The following is a 25,596-nucleotide window of genomic DNA, read 5'->3' on the forward strand; positions in this document are numbered from 1 at the left end:
ATAAGTAAAATCATCTTTGTTTGCATGTAGCATGAGCTTATATGTAGAAAACCCAGAATCCATACACAAAAAAGTTTAAATTCAGCAAAGTTTCAGTATTCAAAACAACACAAAAATCTACTGTGTTTCTATTCATTAACAATTATCATCTCAAATGAATTTCAGAAAATGATTCTATTTATAATCCCATCAAAAACAATAAAATATTTAGGAGTACACTTAACCAAGGAGGCAAAAGACTTGTACACAGAAAACTGTAAAATGCTGCTGAAATCAATTAAGGTAGATACAAATAAGTAGGAAAAGATATTTATTTTTCATAAATTAAAAGAATATTTTAAGATGTCAATATTATCCAAATGATTTATAGATACAATGTAATTGCTGTAATATCCCATTGGCAGTTTTTACAGAAATAAAAAATTCCCATGCTAAAATGTATATGGAATCTCAAGCAACCCCAAATAGCTAAAACAATCTCAAACAAGATGAACAAAGTTGGAAGCCTAGCACTTCCTGACTTTGAAACTTATTAGAAAACCATAAGAATCAAAACAGTGTAGATGCTAACATAAAGAGAGACTAACTGACCAATGAAACAGAAATAGAAAGCTTGGAAGTAAACAATCACATATATGGTTAAATAATTCTTGATAAGTATACCAAGATCATTCAGAGGGGATAAGGACAGTCTTTTTAACAAGTGGTGCTGAAAAAATGAGATATCTATATGCAAAAGAATGAAGTTGGACACTTACATTACACCATATACAAATATTGGGTCTGAATGCATCAAATACCTAGAATTAAGAGCTAAAACAGTATAATCAAAACTTTTTTGAAAGTTCAGAATCTAATTAAAAACTTGTAACAACCAGGAGAATGCCAATGCACACTAAAGCTGATACATTTCTATAAGAATGTGTTATAACATTTTGACTTACCTGCCTGCTGGCTTTCACTCCCTAACCCAGTCGTGGCTTTGGGAATGGCAGTTTACATTAACAATGTGGCTTTCTGGTGCCAGAGGGGACAATACAGACCTTTTTATCAAAATATTGTGGTTGTGTATTTTGACTTCTCTAGTATCCCCCAATGCATGGGCTCAGGAGCTTGTTTTGCCCTACTCAGAACTTTATCAGGACTGGGGTGGCCTTCCAGACAAGGTCAAAAGAATTTAAAGGCAAATGTACTAAACAAAGTCAGCTGAGGCAAGGGATAATAGATGGGGCAAGCAGCAGACATACTGAAAAGTCTTGGAAGAAAGAGGTTTGGGAAGACAATACCTGTACATGGGAAAATGAGGGCACTGAAATATTCCTGTATATAACAAGGTATGTAGAAGGCCAGGTATATATGCCTAAGGCTAGATACATGCTCAGAAAAGACCGAAAAAGATTCTAAGCTTTCGCCTATTGCTGACTTTTAGGCTCTGTACCACAGGAAGTGAAGCCTAAGGGAGAGTTATAAATGGCCTGGCTAAGCATTGAAGGTGCACACCAACACAGAGCCAATCAGCAAAGACTGAAAATTACTTTTATTTTATGACACTTAAGGATATGTCTGTCAAATCACTAGCTGACCATTTAGCTAATGGAAAAAAGATCCAGTCACCACACATGTCAAAGAATATAGTCTTGACAAAAATAGTTTTGAAAAGTCACTAATCAGATGACTATTGTACAACCCATGACAGACAGCAACAAACCTTAAAGGGAGGGGTCTGATTTCCAGAATATCACATTGTAATATTCCAACTGCCCAGTTTTCAACAGAAAAAAATAAGAGGCATGGAGGAAAACAAAAAAATATCACCCATTCATGGGAAAAAATAACAAAAATTGTTCATGAGTAAGCCCAGACATTAGTCTTATTAAGCAAATACTTTAAACCCATTCTCTTAAATATGCTCAAAGAACTAAAGAAAACCAGGAAAATGAAATTTCACCAAGTGACAAGTATCAATAAAGAGAGAAATTATAAAAAGAAACCAAATAGAAATTGTGGAGATAAGAAGTACAATAAGTGAAATAAAAAAGGTAACTAGAGGAATTCAACAATCAATTTGAGCAGGCAGAATAATTAACTGGAAGAGAGGTCTATTCAGATTGCCCCCTCTAAGGGGTAGAAAGGAAAAACAATGATGAAAAGTGAACAGACTGAGGGCCGTGTGGGAAACTATCCAGCACAGTAACACACACATAATGGTAGCCCCAGAAGGACAGAAGAGATAGAAAGGGGGGGAAAGAATATTGAAAGATATAATGGCCTTTGAATATTTGATGAAAGATATGCACCTAAACATCTAAAAACCTTAAGAAACTCCAAGTAGGATGAATCAAACATCAAAAGACAGGATCTTGAAAGCAACAAGGGAGAATCTACCCACCACACACAAGGGATCCTCAATAAGATTAACAGCTGACTTCTCATTGGAAATCACCATAGCCAGAAGGCAGTGGGAATCACATATTTAAAGGGCTAAAAGAAAAAACCACCTGTCAACCAAGAATTATGTCTGGCAGAACTATCCTTCAAAAATAAAGGAGAAATTAAGGACTTCTGCCAAGATGGAGGCATAGGTGGAAACACTGTGCCTTCTCCCACAACCAAGTTTCAATACAACAAAGGTTTGGAGAACAAAGACACAGCCAAAGAACAGAAAATTGAATTATACGGAAGTCCGAAAAAACGAACTGTTCAACCGGGACAGGTAAGAGGGGCAGAGCCAGCAGCGGAGCAGGGTCGGGCAGGAAAGATCCCCCAACCAAGGCATGCAGGCAGCCCGGACCCAGTCGGGGTGTGGGGCAGACTGACTGCGGTCGTACACTCATGCACAGTGAGACGGATCACGCAGGCCTCAGTGGACGAACCCAGTGGTGGAGCGCTGATGGCGGTGGCACATTCGAGTACAGTGGGAAGAAACGCGTGGACTCCGGTGATGGTGGCAGCTGCGGCGGCAGTGGTGGGAGGTGGCAGACGGGACCGCCATTGCTCCTCTTTGACCCGGCCCCCACGTACAGCATCACAACCCAGCAACTGAGTTACCCTGCCCTGGTGAACACCTAGGGCTCTGATCCTGATACATAACAGGCACAAACAGTCCAAAATATGGCTCAAGAAGAACTTAAAGCCCCAGAGCCAGTAACTCTAAGCAATCAAGAAATAGCCAGCCTCTCAGATGCACAGTTCAAAACACTGGTCATCAGGATGCTCACAGAACTGGTTGATTATAATCACAAATTAGAGGAACATATGAAGGCTAAACTGATTGAAATGAAGGGAAATGCACAGGAAACCAATAGTGATGGAAAGGAAACTGGGACTCAAATCAATGGAATGGACCAGAAGGAAGACCAAAACATCCAACCAGAAAAGAATGAAGAAATGAGAATTCAAAAAAATGAGGAGAGGCTTAGGAACCTCCAGGACATCTTTAAAAGTTCCAACATCTGAATTATAGGGGTACCAGAAGGGGGAAAGAAACAGCCACGAGTGGAAAACTTATTTGAACAAATAATAAAGGAGAACTTCCCCAGTCTGGCAAAGGAAATAGACTTCCAGGAAATCCAGGAAGCTCAGAGAGTCCCAAAGAAGTTGGACCCAAGGAGGAACACACCAAGGCACATCATAATTACATTAGCCAAGATTAAAATGAAGGAGAGAATCCTAGAAGCAGCAAGGGATAAGGGGACAGTCACCTACAAAGGAGTACCCATCAGACTGTCAGCGGATTTCTCAAAAGAGACCTTACAGGCAAGAAGGGGCTGGAAAGAAGTATTCCAAGTCATGAAATCCAAAGACCTACAGCCAAGATTGCTTTATCCAGCAAANTTTATTCTTGTGTGTGGTATAAGAAGGTAATCTAGTTTCATTTTTCTGCGTGTATCTGTCCAATTTTTCCAACACCATTTATTGAATAAACTATCTTTAGTCCATTGTATGTGCTTGCTTCCTCTATCAAATATTAATTGATTAGGAAGGTGTGGTTTTATTTCTGGGCTCTCTATTATGTTCCATTGATCTATATGTCTGTTTTTATGCCAGTACCAAGCTGTTTTGATTACTATGGCCCTATAGTATAGTTTGATATAGGTAGCATGCTTCCTCCACCTTTGTTCTTCTTTTTTAAAAAAAAATTATTTATTTATCTTTAGAGGGGAAGGGAAGGGGGGAATAGAAGAACAACTGTAATGGTATAATCAATAAAATATATATATAAAAATTTAAAAAAATAAAGGAGAAATTAAGATATTGCCAAATAAACAGGGACCAAAGGAGCTAATCATTAGTACACATGCTCTACAAAACAAAACAAAACAAAACAAAACAAAATAAGTGATCTTTAGGCTGAAATTAAAAGACACTATACAGTAATTATAAGCCATACAAAGAAATAAAGTATAGCAACAGAAATGACTAATTAGATAAATACACAAGCCAGCAATATTATAGTTTTGATTTGTAATTCCTCTTTAAAAAATTTCAAAACAGTAATTATAGGTATATGTTAATGGGCACACAATGTATAAGGTGTAATTTGTGAAGACAATAATATAAAGGGGGAATGAAGCTGTATGGGAATATAAGATTTTGCATACAATTGAAGTAAAGTTGGTATTAATAGAAACTAGATAGTTATGAATGTAGGATGTTAATTGTAATTACCAGGATGACAAATAGTAACTAATAAATATACAGAAAAGGAAAGAGAAAGGAATTAAAATGATATACTTAAATATTGATTTAATACATTTTCCGACAGTAATGGAAAAATTAAGGAACAGAAAAGATATGATACATGCCCTGGCTGGTGTGGCTCAGCTGGTCGGGTACTGTCCCACAAAGCAAAAGTTCGCTGGTTTGATTCCTGGTCAGTGCACATGCCTGGGTTGCATTCCGTCCCAGGCTGGGGTGTGTGCAAGAAGTCAGGACGCATGTGAGGGGCTACCAATTGATATTTCTCCCTCACATTGATGTTTCTCTCCCTTTCTCCCTCCCTTCCCCTCTCTCTCGAAAAATAAATAAATAAATAAACACTTTTAAAAAAAGATATAAAATACATAGAAAATAAGAAACGAAGTGGCAGAAGTCACTTCTTATCAGGAATTATTTTAAATATAAATAGAGTAAATTGTCCAATTAAAAGGCAAAGTTTGCAAAATGGGTTAACAAAAACATGATCTCTATACTCTGGTTTCTCTTCAGATCTCATGAATCTTTCGCCTTTTACAAAAACATGATCTAACTCCATGCTATCTTCAAGAAACTGACTTTAGATTCAAAGTGAAAAAGGTCAATGGAGGTTCGATTCCCAGTCAGGGCACATGCCTGGGTTGCAGGCCAACTCCCAGCAGGGGACGCACGAAAGGCAACCATACATTGATGTTTCTCTCCCTCTCTCCTCTCCTTCCCCTCTAAAGATAAATAAATAAAATCTTTAAAAAAAAGGTCAATGGACAGAAAAAGATATTCCATGTAACAGTAACCAAAAGAGAGCTGGTGTGGCTATGTTAATGAAGATAAAATGAAGATAAAGTAGACTTTAAGTCAAATTGTTACAAAAGACAAATAAAGATATTACATATTCATAAAAGGGTCGATGCATCAAGAATATATAATTATAAACACATATGCACCTAATAATAAATCCCAAAATATATATGAAGGAAAAATTGATGGAATCAAAAGGAGAAATAGTTGATGGAACTGAAGGGAAAAATATACAGTTTTACAGTATTAGCTGGAGACTTCAATATTCCACTTTCCATAATGAACAGAAAAAAGATCAGTAAGAAAATAGAGGACTTGAACAACATTATATATCAATTTGAACTAACAGACACAATAAAACAGTATACCTAACAACAAAAGAATATATATTCTTCTCAAATAACACATCATTTAAAAATAGGTTTTATTTATATTCTCCAGGATATAACTTATATTAGGTCTTAAAACAAGATGTAATACATTTTAAAAGATTGAAATCATGCCAAGTATGTTCTCTGACAACAGTAGAATAAGATTAGAAATTAATTACAATTACAAAAGGAAAGTAGGAGAACTCACAAATATGTGGAAATTAAGTAACACACTCTTAAATAACCAATTGATCAAAGAAACCATAGTGGGAATCTTTAAAAAAAAACTTCGAGAAGGTCTAATGAGGGCCATTTGGCAATTAAAAGCATCCATATTGGAAAGGACGAAGTAAAACAATATCTATTCAGAAATGACAAAATCTTATATATGCAAAATCCTAAGGAATACACAAAATAAACTATTAGAGATAATAAACATATCCAGCTCTGTCTTATACTCCATTCAGTTGTGGTCAGTGAACACAACAGCCTGTATTTATACTCTTTTGGAAAAGTATAGGAAACAATACCAACCCTTTCTATTTCTCTGTTTTTCCTTCTCTATGTTGGAGGAAAAGATGGGAAAGAAGAGCAAGATACACGGATAGACTAAGGATGGAAGCAACATCCTGACTGGTTGTATTACTACAAATGAACTATTATTTCTTGTTTATTTCCCTATATGAGTAACAGTAAAACCCTGAAAACCAAAAGGAGGGTGACTTTGTTTTGGGGGCCAGGAAGGAATGGGTGCTGTGGGGAGAGTGTCTACTCCACATCGACTTGTGGAGACAATGGCAGCTACACAAGGAGAGTCAAAGAAGCTGAGGCCCTGAGGCCTGCTGTTAAAAAGGAGGGGACGGCTCAGGAACTTACTGAATGTTGCAGGGCATAGTACTAGGATCAAGCATCCCATACATATTTAAGCCTTTGTAGAGAGGGTTCTTGAAGTCTGGTTTCCTCTGAGCCAAGAAAGGCCACACACAATGGGTTTTCAAATAGACTCTGTAAAAAAAAAAAGCCCCCAAATTAAAAGCAGCAAGTCAGTAAACTCAATAGTCCTGTTGAACAAGATAATCAGCCAAATGTTACTAATAAGTAACCCAACTCAAGGGAGAGGGATAGGACATGACAGAAGGAAAATGGTAGTAAGGGGCTAATGAGCATTGATTGAATAATGAACTTTTTGGACTTCAATTTACTCATTTTTAAATGAGCAAGAAGTTAACGTTCCATATCAGAGAGCCTCTGCTGTGGGGTAGCTATGTGATCTTAGGAATGACCCTAGCTTTCTCTGGGCCTGTCTTCTCATTCATATAATGTGACCTCTCAGGTCTCTTCTCTTCTAAATCCAGGACTCTATGAACTGATCACCTTTCCAGTTTCAAAAAAATCTGGAATAGTTTTTAAAATTCTGGTAAGTTAACAGATAGCTTAGAGGGTGAATTTCTGGTTCTTCTATATTTCATTTCATTTCAAGCCAGCTTCTCTTCCTCTTAGAAGGTTTATAAAATGGTGAAAGACAGTTGGTAATTTATATTAGCAAATACTTGTAAGCTATCCTAGGTGAACACCTAAAGACTGTGATATTTATATTGTAAGACTAACTCTTATACCTTAGTCGAGACCATGGGACCTTGCTTTTCAAGCAAGGAAGCCCCTTAGTTAACAACTGAGAAAGCGTGGGATCCACTGGTCGCCCATGAGAGCTGCTGCATGACCATGCGGTCAGAGGCCATTTGCACATATCATCTCAAGGGAGAGAGCAAAGAGGAGTGGTAGGGGTGGTAGGACCTAGAATTGTAGTCTTGTAACTTTTACAGACCATTCCAGGAAGGCCAAGGACCCTGTATATCTTTCTTTGTTTTTGGGTAAAAATAGAAAAAAATCTTGCAGAGGTAAGGTAGTTAATATTTATTATTTACTATGTGTCAAATACTGTTTCAGACTGTATGTAAATACCCTCATTCATTTTTTGTGAGATTTTATCTCCAAATTAGTAATGAGAAAATAAGACCCAAAATTAATTTTTTAAAGTTAATATAGCTAGAGGGTAACAGAGCCAAAATTTGAACCCAGGTCTCTCTGATTCTAGAGCCCATGCTTTTCCTTTTATGAGTGAATGATACTTCTGTCTGCTTTAAGTAATCACTATTTTTTTAAAGATTTTATTTATTTATTTTTAGAGGGGAAGGGAAGGAGAGAGGGAGAGAAATATCAATGTATGGTTGCCTCTCGTGAGTCCCCTGCTGGGAACTGGCCTGCAACCCAGGCATGTGCCCTGACTGGGAATCGAACCGCGATCATGTGGTTCGCAGGCCCGCGCTCAATCCACTGAACTACACCAGCCAGGGCTAAGTAATCACTATTTTAATATGTGTTAAAATGTTCAACTTCTGTATTTTACACAGAGATTCACATTTGTGTGGGGAATGGGGTCTAGGCTATATTAGCTTCATTTTAAGAGAGTGGAAAAAAGAATATGAAATAGATCTTGAGTTTTAATTCCTAGACAGAACTAATGTGTCTAAAAGCACCTGGGGAGAGAGTTTAAGAAAGGTCTGGTTGCAGAAGAATATCTTGGCACAATGGCTTTTCTATTTAGGACAAAAATCCTAAAATAAATGGATTTTTATGAGAAATATCCTGATATTTAAATGTTGACAACTAACTCACAGTTTAAAAAATACACCACGCACTAAACAACACATGCCTATTGAGCTAGAATTGGCTAATGAGCTACCATTATGTGATTTCTCTGAAAGGTAGGTATTACCGCTAACAGAGGAGCAATCTGAGGTTCTGAGGAATCCCCATGCAAACACTGAGTGCTTTATGCTTCAAAAGTTCTTTTTATCATGCTATCCCCCTTTCCTGAACTTCTGTCTTAAATTCAGGGTGTTAGCATATTCCTTTTGTACTCACCCCATCTCCCTATTCAGTGTTTTCTCACAAACTGAATTTACCTCCTATCTTCCCGATCCTTCTGGCAGTTTCCAAGGAAGTTCCCAAACTGGCAGGAAAAAACATGGTCATGGATCTCCAGCAGGAAGATTTCATTAAACTCAAAGGCACAAGGAAATTGTTCCATCAATTGCCAGATACAGTCTAGGAACTGGGTGAAGACAGGAGATACTTCTCTAGAGTCCCCATGCAGATGGCCACACCTGAGAGATACATATAAAGATAAAAAAGACAGTGGTTAACATCAGGTGTTACATTATTGGAATAGGCTATAATGAGGGCACCTTTTGTCTCTGTTGGCATTGGGAAAGAAACATCTCAGGCCAAATGTCATGTGGAATCTCAAAGCTTGTTAAACCCAAGCAACAGACCTCTTAACTACTGGCATTCCTTCACTGTCATCGACTGTAAGCCCTTTGGTCACCTATTCAATTTCCTCTTACACCATCTTTAAAACTGAACTTTTCTGCAATGATAGAAATGTCCCATATCTGTGTTGTCCAATATGGTAGTCACTAACTCATTAAGCACTTAAAATGTGTCTAGTATGATTGAGGAACAGAATTTTTTTAAAGATTTGCTTATCTTTAGAGAGAGAGGAAGGGAGAAAGAGAGGGAGAGAAACATCAATGTGTGGCTGCCTCTTGTGCACCCCCTACTTGGGGATCTGGCATGCAACCCAGGCATGTGTCCTGACTGGGAATTGAACCACGATACTCTGGTTCGCAGGCCCGTGCTCAATCCACTGAGCTATGCCAGCCATGGCAAGAAGTGAATTTTTATTGTAGTATTTAATTTTAATTAATTTAATTTTAACAGCCACATTTAACTCTATGTGAACAAGGACCATAACTATGTTGTTTATAGTACAGTTCTTGGCACGGAATAGAAAATAAACACTTATATGAATGAACAAACCCCACCCTAGAATTGTTTAATGTTTCCTCTCCTGTGATGCCCTCTTTACCAACTCTACTATCCACTGAAAACAAACATGGCATCCTCATATTTTACACTGTATGTTCCACCTTCTTATTTAACTTAAATATGTCTCACCAAGGACACCATCTCTTCCTGGGGCCCAAATCAAATGGAGAATGCTCATCATTCCCCTCTCAGAAAGCATAATCCTGAAACAGGGCAGAGGTGGGATCAACTTTCTCCTTGCTTCTACCACTGTTTTCTACTATTGTTTTCACTCTCTAAAAAACACTTCCATTATGGGTCATGCTGTTGAGTTTACACTACCTTCCCCTTCCTCACTATTGTCTTATACCAATCTCTGGGTCACTCCCCCATGTTTCCTGAAGAATCTGACTCCTGTCTTAAGTCTTATCTTTGGGGTCCACGCAGATGACCTACACTGACTTAGCAGGTTCCTTAACTACCTCAAATCCAATTACCTTCACCAAAGTCTTCCTCTGCCCCACTATCAACCCTCCATATCCATGGCCATAGGCTGGTTCTTAAAGTTATCTAGAGGTTCATACTCCACTTTGCAATTTTAATCTCAATATCCTACTCTGACCACCCTATAATGTATTTCCAAAGGCTTCTCATATTACCTCCTCCAGTCCTCATCTCTGGACCTCTCAACCTGCCAGATTCTTGCTGGCTTCCCTGTCTTCCTTATCCAGCCTATGCTCTATGATCTGCTCCAACAACTATTCTCTCCCCATTTTCTTCAACTTTCTGGTCTTTCTTGACATTATTCTCATTTCAAATGAAACTATAGATGAACCTAAGAAGCTATGTTCTCTACTCCCAAACCCTGACTGATGAATGCTGCTTGAGAATATTATAAAACCATGCAAACTGATGCCATTTAAAACAAAGTCTCCATACTCACCTACAACATAATTGATCCCCAATAATCTTTATGTACATTCTTTTTTAAAATATATTTTATTGATTATGCCATTACAGTTGTCCTATTTCCCCCTTCATTGCCCTCCACCCTGTATACCCCTCCCCCACCATCCCCCCCCTTTAGTTTATGACGAGTCTCAAGTTCTTTAGATTCTATATTTTCCCCACTATTCTTGCCATCCCCCTATCTATTTTCTACCTACCATCTATGCTACTTATTTTCTGTATCTTCTCCCCTCTTCTCCTCCTCCCACTCCCCTGTTGCTAACCCTCCATGTGATCTCCATTTCTATGGTTCTGCTCCTGATCTAGCTGTCCTCTTAGTTTGCTTTTGTTTTAGGTGTGGTTGTTAATAACTGTGAGTTTGCTGTCCTTTCACTGTTCATATTTTTATCTTTTTTTCTTAGATAAGTCCCTTTAACATTTCATATAATAAGGGCTTGGTGATGATGAACTCCTTGAACTTGATCTTGTCTGAGAAGCACTTTATCTGTCCTTCCATTATAAATGAAAGCTTATCATGAAAGCTGTTGTGTATTTTCCAGTTCCTTCTTTCCTTCTCTCATTCCTCAGGAAACACCCACCCCTTCCAAGGCTGGCTCCAGCCAGTGAGGACAAATCAGCAGGAGATAACCCTCTCCCTTTGGTGGCTAGACAGGCAGTTGACCAATTAACGTGGCCCATTCAGGGCCTCGCCTGCAAAGGGGTTGCTGGGAATGGAGAGTGTTCTAGGTGGGGAAAGGACCAAGGTGCTTGTCATCATTACTGATAACTGCCAAAAGAGGCCTCAGAAGACAAGGACCTCAATCTAATATCTTGTTATTTCTTTTTCATTCTAAAGTAATATTTACTTTAATGACAAAATTTCTGGCCCTGGCTGGCAGAGCTCAGTGGATTGAGCGTGGATTGAGCTGCAAACCAAAGGGTTGCTGGTTTGATTCCCAGTCAGGGAATCAATAGGTTGCAGGCCAGGTCCCTAGTGGGGGCCATGTGAGAGGAAACCACACATTGATATTTCTTGCTCTCTCTTTCTCCTTTCTTCCCCTCTCTATAAATAAATAAATATAATATTTTTTTTAAATTCTAATTTTTTGAAAGGCTGTTAAAATTGTATAAGCTTCAGAACCCCCAAAACCTGATGGACCCTGGGTAGATGTTTAAAGATTTAACCTGGAAAACAAATAGCTTTGTCTAGTGGCCAGAATATTGCCCCCCCCCCATGAAGATATCCATGTCCTAATCTCTGAAACCTGTAAATAGGTACTTTACATGGCAAAGGGGTCTCTGCTGGTACAGTTAAATTAAAGATCTTGAGATGGAAAGATTATCCTGGATTCTCTGGGCAGGCCCACTGTCATCACAAAGGCCCTCAAAAGGGAAAAGAGGGAGGCAGCAACATCAGAATAAGAGAAAGAGACATGCCCATGAACGTGGGTCAGAGCAATGCACCCACAAGCCAAGGAATGCAGGCAGCTTCTAGAAGCTGGAAAAGGCAAGGACTTGGATTTTCCCCCAGAACCTCCAGAAGGAACATGCAGCCTTGCTGACTTTAGCACTTTATTTTAACACTTCTGACATCCAGAAATATAAGATTTTAGCACTTCTAACATCTGGAAATGTAAGATACATTCACAATCATTTGTTATAGCAGCAATAGGAAACCAATCCTCTCCCTTTTGCCTGGAAGCATCGCATTTCAGATTCCTTTCTCCAATGATGCTAAGAACCACCAAGACAGGCCCATCCTTGGTCCTTGCCCACTGTCATTAATAGGCAGGACCAGCTACATAATTTGCTGGGCCTAGTGTTAAATGAAAGTGGGAGGTCCCTTATTCAAAAGGTAGGTAAAAAGTGCCACTGAAAATACAAAGGTAGCCCTGGCTGGTGTGGCTCAGTGGATTGAGTGCCAGCCTAAAAAACAAAGTATCACTGGTTCGATTCCCAGTCAGGGTACATGCCTGGGTTGCAGGCCAGGGCCCCAGTAGGGGGTGCACAAGAGGCAACCACACATTGATCTTTCTTTCTCCTTCCCTTCCCCTCTCTTTAGAAAATAAATAAATAAATAAAACCTTTTTTTTAAAAAAAGAAAATACAAACATACAAAGTCTCATCCTTTCTTCTGCGTGTCTCCTGTGCTCACTACAGACTCCATTGTCTCGTCAAACTTTGCTTACAAAACATTAGTTCAGAGATGGAACTTTTAGGAATCCCAAGATGGTGACNGATGCTCACAGAACTGGTTGATTATAGTCACAAATTAGAGGAACATATGAAGGCTAAACTAATTGAAATGCAGGGAAATGCACAGGGAACCAATAGTGATGGAAAGGAAACTGGGACCCAAATCAAGGGAGTGGACCAGAAGGAAGAAAGAAACAACCAAACAGAAAAGAATGAAGAAATGAGAATTCAAAAAATTGAGGAGACATCCTGACATCTTTAAACATTCCAACATTGAAATTATAGGGGTACCAGAAGGGGAAGAGGAACAGCCACGAGTAGAAAACTTATTTGAACAAGTAATAAAGAAGAACTTCCCCAGTCTGGCAAAGGAAATAGGCTTCCAGGAAATCCAGGAAGCTCAGAGAGTCCCAAAGAAGTTGGACCCAAGAAGGGATCCAAGAAGTTGGATCCAAAACACACCAAGGCACATCATAATTACATTAGCCAAGATTCAAATGAAGGAGAGAATCCTACAAGCAGCAAGAGATAAGGGGACAGTCACCTACAAAGGAGTTCCCATCTGACTGTCAGTGAATTTCTCAAAAGAGACCTTACAGGCAAGAAGGGGCTGGAAAGAAGTATTCCAAGTCATGAAATCCAAAGACCTACAGCCAAGATTGCTTTATCCAGCAAAGCTTTCATTTATAATGGAAGGACAGATAAAGTGCTTCTCAGATAAGGTCAAATTCAAGGAGTTCATCATCACCAAGCCCTTATTATATGAAATGTTAAAGGGACTTATATAAGAAAAAGAAGATGAAAAATATCGACAGTGAAAGGACAGCAAACTCACAGTTATTAACAACCACACCTAAAACAAAAGCAAACCAAGAGGACAGCTAGATCAGGAGTGGAACCATAGAAATGAAGAACACATGGAGGGTTAGCAACAGGGGAGTGGGAAGAGGAGAATGGGGAGAAGGTACAGAAAATAGCAGAGACAGTAGGTAGAAAATAGATAGGGAGGATGGCAAGAATAGTGGGGGAAATATAGAATCTAAAGAACTTGAGACATGTGATTATAAACTAAGGGGGGAGAATGGTGGGGGAGGGAGTGTGTGGGTGGAGGGGAATGAAGGGGGGCAATAGAACAATTGTAATGGTATAATGAATAAAATATATTTAAAAATAAAGGGAAAAAAAGAAAAAAATATCTAACTTCTGTCTCTGACACTCACACAGTTACTTCTTACACTGCCTGTCCTTCCATCCAGTCTCCATAAAAGAAGTGTTCTTAGTTATAGCTTTAACTAATCTTTTCTTTGCTTTATCCTCATGAGAGGACATGCTTTCTGATTTTAGAGAGAGAAGAGAAGGGAAGGAGAAAGAACGGGAGAGAAACATCGATGTGAGGTAGAAACATCGACTGAATGCCTTTCAAACATGCCCCAACCAGAGGCTGAACCTGCAGCCTAGGCATGTGCCCTGACCAAGAATCAAACCCACAATGCTTTGGTTGTGAGATGATGCCCATCCAACAGAACCACACTGGCCAGGGCTCACTAATCTTTTCATTTGAAGGGAAGTGTTCACTCCCTCTTGTCTCTTTAGGAATCCTATTCTACAAAACACCCACTGTCTCTTTCAAATCCTCAACCTTATATCCTTGAATGTTCTAAAATGGCACCAATTTTAGGAAGCCTTCTTTGCTCCAGAATGGGTTAGGTTCTTTTTTTTATGTTTTGTTGTAGCATTTATCAAACTATAATGTCATCACCGATTTTCTTTTGTGTAAAAGAAGAGACAGAGACTGTATTTGATTCAACATAGTCTCCTCAAAACCTAGCATATTTCCTGGCCCAGTGTTTGCTGATGAAAGAAGAGCAAATGGATAGATTTAAACGACTAGGAATTGTAATCAAATGCAATTATTTTTTGAAATTATTTTTTAAATCATTTTATTGTTGTTCAAGTACAGATGTCTACATTTATCTCCCACCACTCTCCCTGAACCCCAGCCACCCCCCCTTGGTTTTCTTCATGTGCCCTTTATAGTTGTCACTGAAAACCCTTTCCCTGGTAATCAAATGAAATTAAATGGATACACACCAATGGAAAAGAATGCGACCTGCATTTTAACTTCCTTGGGGGTAAAACATTTTATGTGTCTTTGAAACCAGCTCAGTGTCTAATACAGTATGTAGCATATTGTTAGGTATTTGATAAATATTTGTTGATTATTTTGATAACAAATCTTCAGTGAGGCTATCTTCCTTATAGCAGACACTAGACACATGTAAGGCCTTATAAGCACCACTTCTTACTAGAGAATGGAAATCTGCACCTTTCTTTGTTCTATAAATGTTAAAAGGTGCATTGTCTTACACATATTCCCTCTGCCTGGATGCCCTCTTCAGTTCACTGTTCTGTCTAGCAAAGTCCTATTCATCCCCTAAAATTCATCTTCAAATGCTGCCTATTGCTGGATGCCTATCCTGACTTCTTCAGGCAGAGTTAAGCACTTTTTCCCTCTGTGGTCTGTGATGCCTTGTTCTTCCCTAATATATTTAAGAATTTGATAAAATTATTTGTACACTTTTAAGGAAGGGATAATATTCTACTCACCTTTGTAGCCCTAGTCCCCTAGCATAGTGCCTAAAATACTTCTTGATGAAAAGAGATTTCTGCCATTTTCAACTTACTGCTACTTCATACAAGAACATATTGGGTTTTGATAAACCTTACCCTAGTGACCTCTTCTTAGCCTCCTCCTTTAAAATGAGGATCTTTTTACCTTTGGGAGAACTTGTGGCCCATGGATATCCATTCTTTCTCAATCAGGATCTTCATTTGTTATACAAAAAAAAAGTTTGCATTAGGAAAAATATAAAATGAATTAACCATATATATAAAAATATTCAAACACTTTGCTGAAATGAACTTTGTACAAGTTTGGGTTGAACTGATAATAAAAAATGTTAATTTCCCAAGTGATTACTAAGTAAGTAACTTGTATTTCCTTTAAGGGCCTATACAGTTTTCCTTCAAATTTCAAATGCTCTCAGGAGAAATTATTCTGGATATGTATCCAGTGTCACACTTCTTTCGGCCTTTATATGATGTGTGGCAAGCCGTTGAGACATAACTAAATGCAATCCTGATCAACATAATCTCAAATTCAACCTATGAAAAAACAGGACTCCAAAGTCAGTACTTGGGTTTGTACCAAGAACAAATCTTGGTACAACCCTATTTTCACCTGTTTTTTTTAAAGCATTTCTAAAAAAATGAGGATAATCTCCTTTGTGAGTTCTGTTTCTTAGGTCAACCAAGAAGCTTTGGATTCACTGCCAGAGAACAATCATAAATGTGATACCTGAATAGCTGACATGTTGAAGATGAAACCATCTGATAGCCTATTGAATAGTCGTCCACTTCAGCTTTGCACACTTTTGAGTCTCTCCTACCCTTTACAGCAGTCTATTACATTCAACTTACGTTCTGATAGGTAAAAAACTATGCTCAGTGTGTAATGCAAACTGTATAGACTGTAAATGCTTAATTTAGTAGAAAGAAGCTAAATTGAAAAACAGAACTATTTTTATAGATTTGGAACTCCTTGCAGAAAACAAGTTGGTTGAAAGTTCTTTTTGATTTATCCAGTCTTTCACTCATGCGAAGTAAAATACAAGTGTTTACTCTCTTACCATGAGACCATTGAATGTCCTATAAAATGGATCTAGGAGGATGCTGGCCAAAGAGCAGACTTGTGCTGTGCGGTCCCATCCATCAGAACAGTGGACTAAGACACTGGCTTTTTCTACCTTTACGGCCTGTGAAGATAAGAGGCAAAAAGTAGCACCAATAACTTTTACATAGTATACTTGGTGAATAAATAGGATTCCCAAACACCATCTCTACTGCACAGAAAACCTGTCCTTACTGGACTACATTAATTTCTTATCATAACATTGGCATACTTTATGGAGAATGAAAAAATGGAGTGCAAAAAAAAAAAGGTGAACTTACCTAACAGGAAAGGAAAAGGAAAACCAATACATGATTCAGCATTAAAAAAATAAGGGAGTTCTAAATTCACAAAACTTCTGAAGACAAGAATCAACTAGCAGAGAAAGGAGTGCGCGAGAGGAAGAATTCATGCCCCCAAAATACAGAACGGTTCTGCATTCCAGTCCTAGATCTGACAATAATTTCCTCTGGAGTCTTCAGACATTTAGTCTTACTAACAAATTTCCAACTCAAGATGGAGAGGTTTACCTGTCTTAGGTCTGTTTTTGTACAATCAGAATGATGTAAAGATCTGGGTAGTGACCCAACTTGGGCGATTTTGGCAGTGATGGATATTGAGCATTCACTTTTTCATTCTAATAGTTAATTATGTATCTCTCAGTACCAGTTACATGCTAGACATTAGAGATACAAAGATGAGACTCAGTTCTACCTTCAAGGAGCTCACAAGCTAGGGAGATTGAAGGTAAATATCTCATAAATAAATACAATACAGTGAAAAACCTACTGCTTTCTAGTCATATGCAGTAACTGTATCCTTTTGTAGGAGCCAGGGAAGCTTGAGCCTTAAAGAAAGAGTAGGATTTCCTCAAGGGAGAAAAGAGAAGGAAATTAATGTAGTCACTCATTCATTCATCCACCCACCTTGCCAATAATTACTGAGTGACTATTCAACAAACATTACAGTGTGTAGTGGGGATACAAGGGAGACAAACACTTACATGAACAAACCAATGATAATTAAAATAATAAAAGTCCATACAGGTACAACAAAGGCACAAAATAACCAAAGAACAGGAGGGAGTTTAAATGGGCTTCTCAGATGAGTAAGCATTGGTCAGATTGATGAGAAAAGGACATTCCAGGCAGGGGGCACAACATGACAGCATGTAGAAAGGCAAGGAGGTATGGCATAGGTGAGGAACTCTTAAGTACCTTGATTGAAACTAGGCTTGGAATGAGGGAATGAGAGAAAGGCCTGCCCAGAAGGACAAGGGCTAGCCTGACAAAAGTGCATTTCATCTGATGACAAGAGAGAGCCACTGAGGTGTTAAAAGCAGAGGAGTGCCATGATAAGAGGTGCTCACTGTGGTGGCAGTAAGGAGAATGGATTGGGTACACATGAGTTTGGATTTAGGAAGACCAGTTACAGAGCCACTAAAATTGTGAAAGGCGAAGAAGGTCTGAACTAAGGTAGTAGTATTGGGGCTGAAAAGGAGAAGACGGATGGTAAGAATGAAAATAGATATGGGACGAAGGAGAAGAGTCAAGGATGATTCTGAAATGTATAAATAGCGAACACAGAAGAAGAGACAAGTTTTGCTTGGTGTGGAGAGTAAGTAAGAAGATATCAGTTTGGGGACTTCCGGCCAAGATGGAGGCATAGGTAGATACCCTGCGCTTCCTTGCACAACTAAAAGAAGAAAACAAATTTAAAAACAAAAAACAACCAGAACTGCCAGAAAATCGAACTATATGGAGTCCAACAACCAAAGTGTTAAAGAAGAACCCTTCATCCAGACCAGTAGGAGAGGCGGAGTCGGGCAGCAGGGTGGTGGCTGGAGGATGGGGCAAGGTGGCAGCTGGCAGAGTGGGTGGTCCCACATTCTCATGAGAATAAAATGGAAGGGACAACCAGGGCACGAGACAGACCACACAACCCAAGTTTCCAGAGCAGGGAAATAAAGCCTCAAAACCTCTGACTGAAAACAACCTGTGGGTGTTGAGGCGGCAGCGGGAGAAACTTCCAGCCTCACAGGAGAGTTCATTAGAGAGACCCATAAGATTCTAGAATATACACAAACCCACCCACCTAGGGATCAGCACCAGAAGGGCCCAATTTGCTTGTGGGTAGTGGAGGAAGTGACTGAAAGCCTACAGAGAGTGAAGCAGGCAGCACTGTTCCCTCCCAAACCCCTCACCCACATACAGCACCACAACACAGCAATGTGGGTTGCCCTGCCTTGGCTCCTTGAAAACCTTAGGCTCCACTCCTTACTACATAACAGGCACACTGAGACCAAAAAAAAAAAGGCCTAAATGAAAGAACAGATCAAAGCTCCAGAAAAAATACAACTAACTGATGAAGCAATAGCCAACCTATCAGATGCACAGTTCAAAATACTGGTAATCAGGATGCTCACAAAAATGGTTGAGTAATGGTCACAAAACAGAGGAAAAGTGAAGGCTGTGAAAAGTGAAATAAAGGAAAATGCACATGGAACCAACACTGACAGGAAGGAAACTGGGACTCAAATCAATGGCTTGGACCAGAAGGAAGAAACAAACATTCAACAGGAACAGAATGAAGAATCAAGCATTCAAAAAGATGAGAGGACTTCCGCCAAGATGGAGGCGTAGGTGGAAATACTGTGCCTTCTCCCACAACCAAGTTTCAATACAACAAAGGTTTGGTAAACAAAGACACAACCAAAGAACAGAAAACTGAACTATACTGAAGTCCGAAAACAACAAACCCTTCAACTGGGACCAGTAAGAGGGGCGGAGCCAGCAGCCGAGCAGGGTCGGGCAGGAAAGATCCCCCATCCAGGCGACTGAGGTGACCCAGGCAACCCAGGCGCGCAGGGAGCCGGGGTAGCATCGTGGACCCAGTGAGGGTGCGGGGCAGGCTGACCGTGGTTGCACATTCGTGCATGCAGATAAACCAGCAAAGGAGTGAGCAGTGAGATGGACCGTGTGGCCCTGGCGGCAGGAGGGGGCAGAGGGGACTGCCATTGATTTTCTTTGACTCCACCCCCACATACAGTATCACAACCCAGTGACCTGGGTGGCCCCGCCCTGGTGAACACCTAGGGCTCCGATCCTCGTACATAATAGGCACAAACAGTCCAAAATATGGCTCAAGAAGAACTCAAAGCCCCAGAGCCAATAACTATAAGCAACCAAGAAATAGCCAACCTCTCAGACGCATAGTTCAAAATACTGGTCATCAGGATGCTCACAGAACTGGTTGATTATAGTCACAAATTAGAGGAACATATGAAGGCTAAACTGATTGAAATGAAGGGAAATGCACAGGGAACCAATAGTGATGGAAAGGAAACTGGGACCCAAATCAAGGGAGTGGACCAGAAGGAAGAAAGAAACAACCAAACAGAAAATAATGAAGAAACAAGAATTCAAAAAATTGAGGAAAGGCTTAGGAACCTCCAGGACATCTTTAAACGTTCCAACATCTGAATTATAGGGGTACCAGAAGGGGAAGAGGAACAGCCACGAGTGGAAAACTTATTTGAACAAATAATAAAAGAGAACTTCCCCAATCTGGCAAAGGAAATAGACTTCCAGGAAATCCAGGAAGCTCAGAGAGTCCCAAAGAAGCTGGACCCAAGAAGGAACACACCAAGGCACATCATCATTACATTAGCCAAGATGAAAATGAAGGAGAGAATTCTAGAAGCAGCAAGAGATAAGGGGACAGTTACCTACAAAGGGGTTCCCATCAGACTGTCAGCTGATTTCTCAAAAGAGACCTTACAAGGCAAGAAGGGGCTGGAAAGAAGTATTCCAAGTCATGAAATCCAAAGACCTACAGCCAAGATTGCTTTATCCAGCAAAGTTCTCACTTAGAATGGAAGGACAGATAAAGTGCTTCTCAGATAAGATCAAATTCAAGGAGTTCATCATCACCAAGCCCTTATTATATGAAATGTTAAAGGGACTTATATAAGAAAAAGAAGATGAAAAATAGGAACAGTGAAAGGACAGCAAACTCACAGTTATTAACAACCACACCTAAAACAAAAGCAAACTAAGAGGACAGCTAGATCAGGAGAGGAATCATGGAAATGAAGAACACATGGAGGGTTAGCAACAGGGGAGTGGGAGGAGGAGAAGGAGGGACAAGGTACAGAAAATAGCACAGACAGTAGGTAGAAAATAGATAGGGGGAGGGCAAGAATAGTAGGGGACATATATAATCTAATGAACTTGAGACATGTGGTCATAAACTAAAGGGGAGGAATTGTGGGGGAGGGGGTGTGCAGGGTGGAGGAGAATGAAGGGGGGAATAGATCAACAACTGTAATGGTATAATCAATAAAATATATTTTAAAAAATAAAATAAAATTTGAAAACTCAGAAAAAAACCCAAAAAGATGAGGAGAGGCTTAGGAATCTCCAGGACAACTTTAAACATTCCAACTCCCAGATCCTAGGGGTACCAGAAGGAGAAGAGATAGAGCAAGAAATGAAAAACTTATTTGAAAAAAAATGAAGGAGAACTTCACCCATCTGGCAAAGGAAAGAGACTTCCAGGAAGTCCAGCAAGCTCAGAGAATCCCAAAGAAATTGGACTCAAGGAAGCACACACCAAGCCACATCATAGTTCCATTACCCAAGATGAAAGATAAGGAACCTTAAAAGCAGCAAGAGAAAAAGAGACACTTACCTACAAAGGAGTTCCCATAAGACTGTTAGGTGATTTCTCTAAAGAAACCTTATAGGCAAGAAGGTGCTGGAAAGAAATATTCAAAGTCATGGAAGGCAAGGACCTACGTCCAAGATTACTTATCCAGCAAAGCTATCATTTAGAATGGAAGGGCAGATAAAGTGCTTCCCAGATAAGGTCAAGTTAAAGGAGTTCATCATCACCAAGCCCTTATTATATGAAAAGTTAAAGGGACTTATCTAAGAAAAAGATAAAAAATATGAACAGTAAAATGACAACAAACTCACAACTATCAATGACCAAACCTAAAAGCAAAATCAAACTAAGCAAACAACTAGAACAGGAACAGGATCACAGAAATGAAGATCACATGGAGGGTTATCAGTGGGGAGGTGGGGAATGGGAGAAAAGGTACAGGGAATAAGAAGCATAAATGGTAGGTGCAAAATGGACACGGGGAGGTTAAGAATGGTATAGGAAATGGAGAAGCCAAAGAACTGATATGTATGACCCATGGAAATGAACTAAGGGGGCTGGCAATTTGGGTGGGAGTGGGTTTACAGGGCGGGGGGGAATAAAGGGGGAGAAATGGGACAACTGTAATAGCATAATCAATAAAATATATGTAAAAAAAAACAAAAAAAGAAGATTTCAGTTTGGGCCATGGTGAGTCTGAAGTAGTTAAGGGACATCCAATAGTGAGCCCAGTGGATAATTGGATATGTGTGTCTAAAGTCCAAGAGGGGGCTGGAAACTCTGAAGTCCAGAGTGCAGAACTGCCCACTCACTAAGTAAATAGAGATGGTAGTGGAAACTGTGGGCATGGCTGCTGCTGTCCAGACAGAGATCAAAATAAAAAAAAGGAAAGACTTGGAAAAGCAGTGACTTTTAAAGGGAAAGTAGAGGAAGGGGGATATTTTGAGAGTCAGCCTGTGAAAAAGCAGCCTGAAGGGTAGAAAGAAAACCATGAAAGAGTAGTTGGATTAAAACCAGAACTACAAAAATAGTTCAAAAAGAAAGGGATTAACAGTGCCAAATGTAGCAAACAGGTGAAAATACAATAAAGATCAACTTCCAGCCAAGATGGAGGTGTAGGTGGAAACACTGTGCCTCCTCGCACAACCAAGTTTAAAGACAACAAAGTTTTAGTAACAAAAACGCAACCAAAACACAGAAAATTGAACTATATGAAAGTCCGATGACAACGAACGATTCAGCCAGACCGGTAAGAGGGGCAGAGCCAGCTGCTGGTGGAGCAGGGTCACGCAGGAAAACTCGGTCAGACCAACCCAGGCACACGAGCGGCGGTTGGCAGATCCCAGGGGTGAGGTTGCAATGGGCAGACCAAGTGAGGGCGCAAGGTGGCAGGCTGACCATGGTCATGCATTCGTGCCCAGATAAACCAGGCAAAGGAGACAGCAGTGAGACAAACTGCGCAGGCCCCAGCGGCAGGAAGCAGCAGAGGGGACCGCCATTGCTCCTCTTTGACCCCGCCCCTACATACAGTGTCACAATCCAGCAACTGAGTTGCCCCACCCTGGTGAAGACCTAGGGCTCTGCCCCTCATACATAACAGGTGTAAACAGACCAAAACATTATGGCTCAAGAACTCAAAGCCCCAGAGCCAGTAACTCTAAGCAACCAAGAAATAGCCAACCTATCAGATGCATAGTTCAAAATACTGGTGATCAGGATGCTCACAGAACTGATTGATTTTGGTCACAAATTAGAGGAACAAATGAAGGCTAAATTAATTGAAATGAAGGGAAATGCACAGGAAACCAATAGTGATGGAAAGGAAACTGGGACTCAAATCAAGGGAGTGGACCAAGAAAAATTGACCAAACAGAAAAGTATGAAGAAATGAATTTAAAAAAAATGAGGAGAGGTTTAGGAACCTCCAGGACATCTTTAAATGTTCCAACATCTGAATTATAGGGGTACCAGAAGGGGAAGAGGGAGAGCAACAAATGGAAAACTTATTTGAACAAATAATAAAAGAGAACTTCCCCAATCTGGCAAAGGAAATAGACTTCCAGGAAATCCAGGAAGCTCAGAGAGTCCCAAAGAAGTTGGACCCAAGAAGGGTCAACACACCAAGGCACATCATCATTACATTAGCCAAGATGAAAATGAAGGAGAAAATCCTAGAAGCAGCAAGAGATAAGGGGACAGTCACCTACAAAGGAGTTCCCATCAGATCGTCAGCTGATTTCTCAAAAGAGACCTTACAAGGCAAGAAGGGGCTGGAAAGAAGTATTCCAAGTCATAAAATCCAAAGACCTACAGCCAAGATTGCTTTATCCAGCAAAGTTTTCATTTAGAATGGAAGGACAGATAAAGTGCTTCTCAGATAAGGTCAAATTCAAGGAGTTCATCATCACCAAGCCCTTATTATATGAAATGTTAAAGGGACTTATCTAAGAAAAAGAAGATCAAAAATATGAACAGTGAAAGGACAGCAAACTCACAGTTATTAACAACCACACCCAAAACAAAAGCAAACTAAGAGGACAGCCAAATCAGGAGCAGAACCATAGAAATGGAGATCACATGGAGGGTTAGCAACAGGGGAGTGGGAGGAGGAGAAGGGGGGAGAAGGTACAGAGAATAAGTAGCATAGACGGTAGGTAGAAAATAGATAGGGGGGAGGGCAAGAATAGTATGGGACATACAGAATCGAAATAACTTGAAACACGTGGACATAAACTAAAGGGGGGGAATGGTGGGGGAGTGGTATGCGGGGTGGAGGGGAATGAAGGGGGGAAATAGGACAACTATAATGGCATAATCAAGAAAATATATTTTTAAAAAAGATCAGCCCTGGTTGGTGTGGCTCAGTGGATGGATTGCCGGCCTGTAAACCAAAGAGTCGCTGGTTCGATTCCCAGTCAAGGCACAAGTCTGAGTTGCAGGCCAGGTACCCAGTAGGGGGGCATGCATGCACCAGGCAACCACACATCGATGTTTCTCTCCCCCTCTTTCTCCCTCCCTCCCCCTTTCTCTCCCTCCCTCCCCCCTCTCTAATAATATGTAAAATCTTTAAAAATTTAAAAAATAAAAACTAAATGTGACAAATAATAAAAAAGCAAACAAGTTGTGTAGTTATTAAGCAAGGGAATGAGGAATGTCTTAATAGGAAAATAGCAGTTGAGGCTGGGAACAATGAATAGATTCAAGAAACACCTGTGAGGTAGTAGTGCTAGAAGTAGGCAATTGCCAGATGGAGGAGAAGAGAGAGAATTCAAGGCTGATTGAATTTTCAAGCTAGTGATAACGGATACGTGGTGCTGGAGACGGGGAGCACAATATAACCATGCAATCCCAAGCCTATCTTTTTCACCCACTCAAGGTCATCAGGAACAGGTATAAAGGACCCATGGACAAAGCCAAAGGGAGGAAGGATTGAGGCTGGGAAGTGGGGTTGGGTGGGGCGGGGCAAAGAGGTGGAGAGAAAATGGAGACAACTATACTTAAACAAGAATAAAAAAAGAATAAAAAACATTCAACCAATATTTATAAGGTTGTACTGTCTACCAAATTGATCCCTCTTTTCTATCCTCACTCTCTTTGGCCTAATGAAGTCAGCTTCAGAAAGGGAATACAGATGTATGGGTATAGGGCATGTGAAAAAGGAACAGTATGAAGAACAGTTAGAACTGTGGGCTTCAAATAATGAAGTGGGTCACACAGTAAACATTAGTAGCACATTATAATAAAACATGTAGACAACAGGATTAGGAAGTAAAGAGCATTAGGGCTAGATATTTAAGGCAATTAATGACATATACTCTTCAAACATTTTAAGCCAGAGGCGATATATCTCATTAGTTTCAACTGAGACAATGACAGCAGAGTGGTGAAAAGTCATTCTCTCCTTTTACTTCTACAAATAACACATGGGCAGGGGGAGGTACTGCCAAGAGGGAGAGTTCTCATGTAGGAATACATATACACAAAACTTCAAAATAAGAAAGTGTTCACTCCCATTTTCTTCTTTTTTGTATCACTTAACCAGTGATACAGAAGCTAGGGTTCTGGAGGTCAGAAAATAAATGTCAGCATGAATGAGTGATGAAGCCTGCCTAGACTCCACTCAGAGGCAGACCTACAGAAAGAAGTCATAAAAGGTCTGCTTTATACTTGAAGGTCTGAATACCATAGATGTACAAGCTCTACATTTATTTTACATCCACTCTTACTTATACTTGAGTAAGTATAAGTAAGATACCTTTTTGATACCTTAAAATCAACACCAAAATACAACAAAGAATATCTGAGCTGGAAAGACCAATA

At 39.8% G+C, this 25,596-nt stretch overlaps 1 protein-coding gene across 1 annotated transcript in view; it reads right to left on the reverse strand.

Annotated features, from left to right (window-relative positions):
• Window positions 1–25,596, reverse strand: part of MTMR8 (myotubularin related protein 8) — a 73,148-nt gene that overhangs the window by 10,851 nt on the left and 36,701 nt on the right. The window contains exons 9-12 of the mRNA XM_037046000.1: window positions 16,568–16,693; window positions 15,655–15,704; window positions 8,831–9,031; window positions 6,741–6,869 (exon numbers count right to left, since the gene is read on the reverse strand). Coding sequence (XP_036901895.1) covers window positions 6,741–6,869; window positions 8,831–9,031; window positions 15,655–15,704; window positions 16,568–16,693 — 506 coding nt within the window. The remainder of the gene's footprint in view (window positions 1–6,740; window positions 6,870–8,830; window positions 9,032–15,654; window positions 15,705–16,567; window positions 16,694–25,596) is intronic.

Source organism: Sturnira hondurensis, unplaced genomic scaffold (assembly GCF_014824575.4).
Source record: "Sturnira hondurensis isolate 20B ecotype Veracruz unplaced genomic scaffold, ASM1482457v3 Scaffold0004711, whole genome shotgun sequence".
NCBI classification, from domain to species: domain Eukaryota; kingdom Metazoa; phylum Chordata; class Mammalia; order Chiroptera; family Phyllostomidae; genus Sturnira; species Sturnira hondurensis.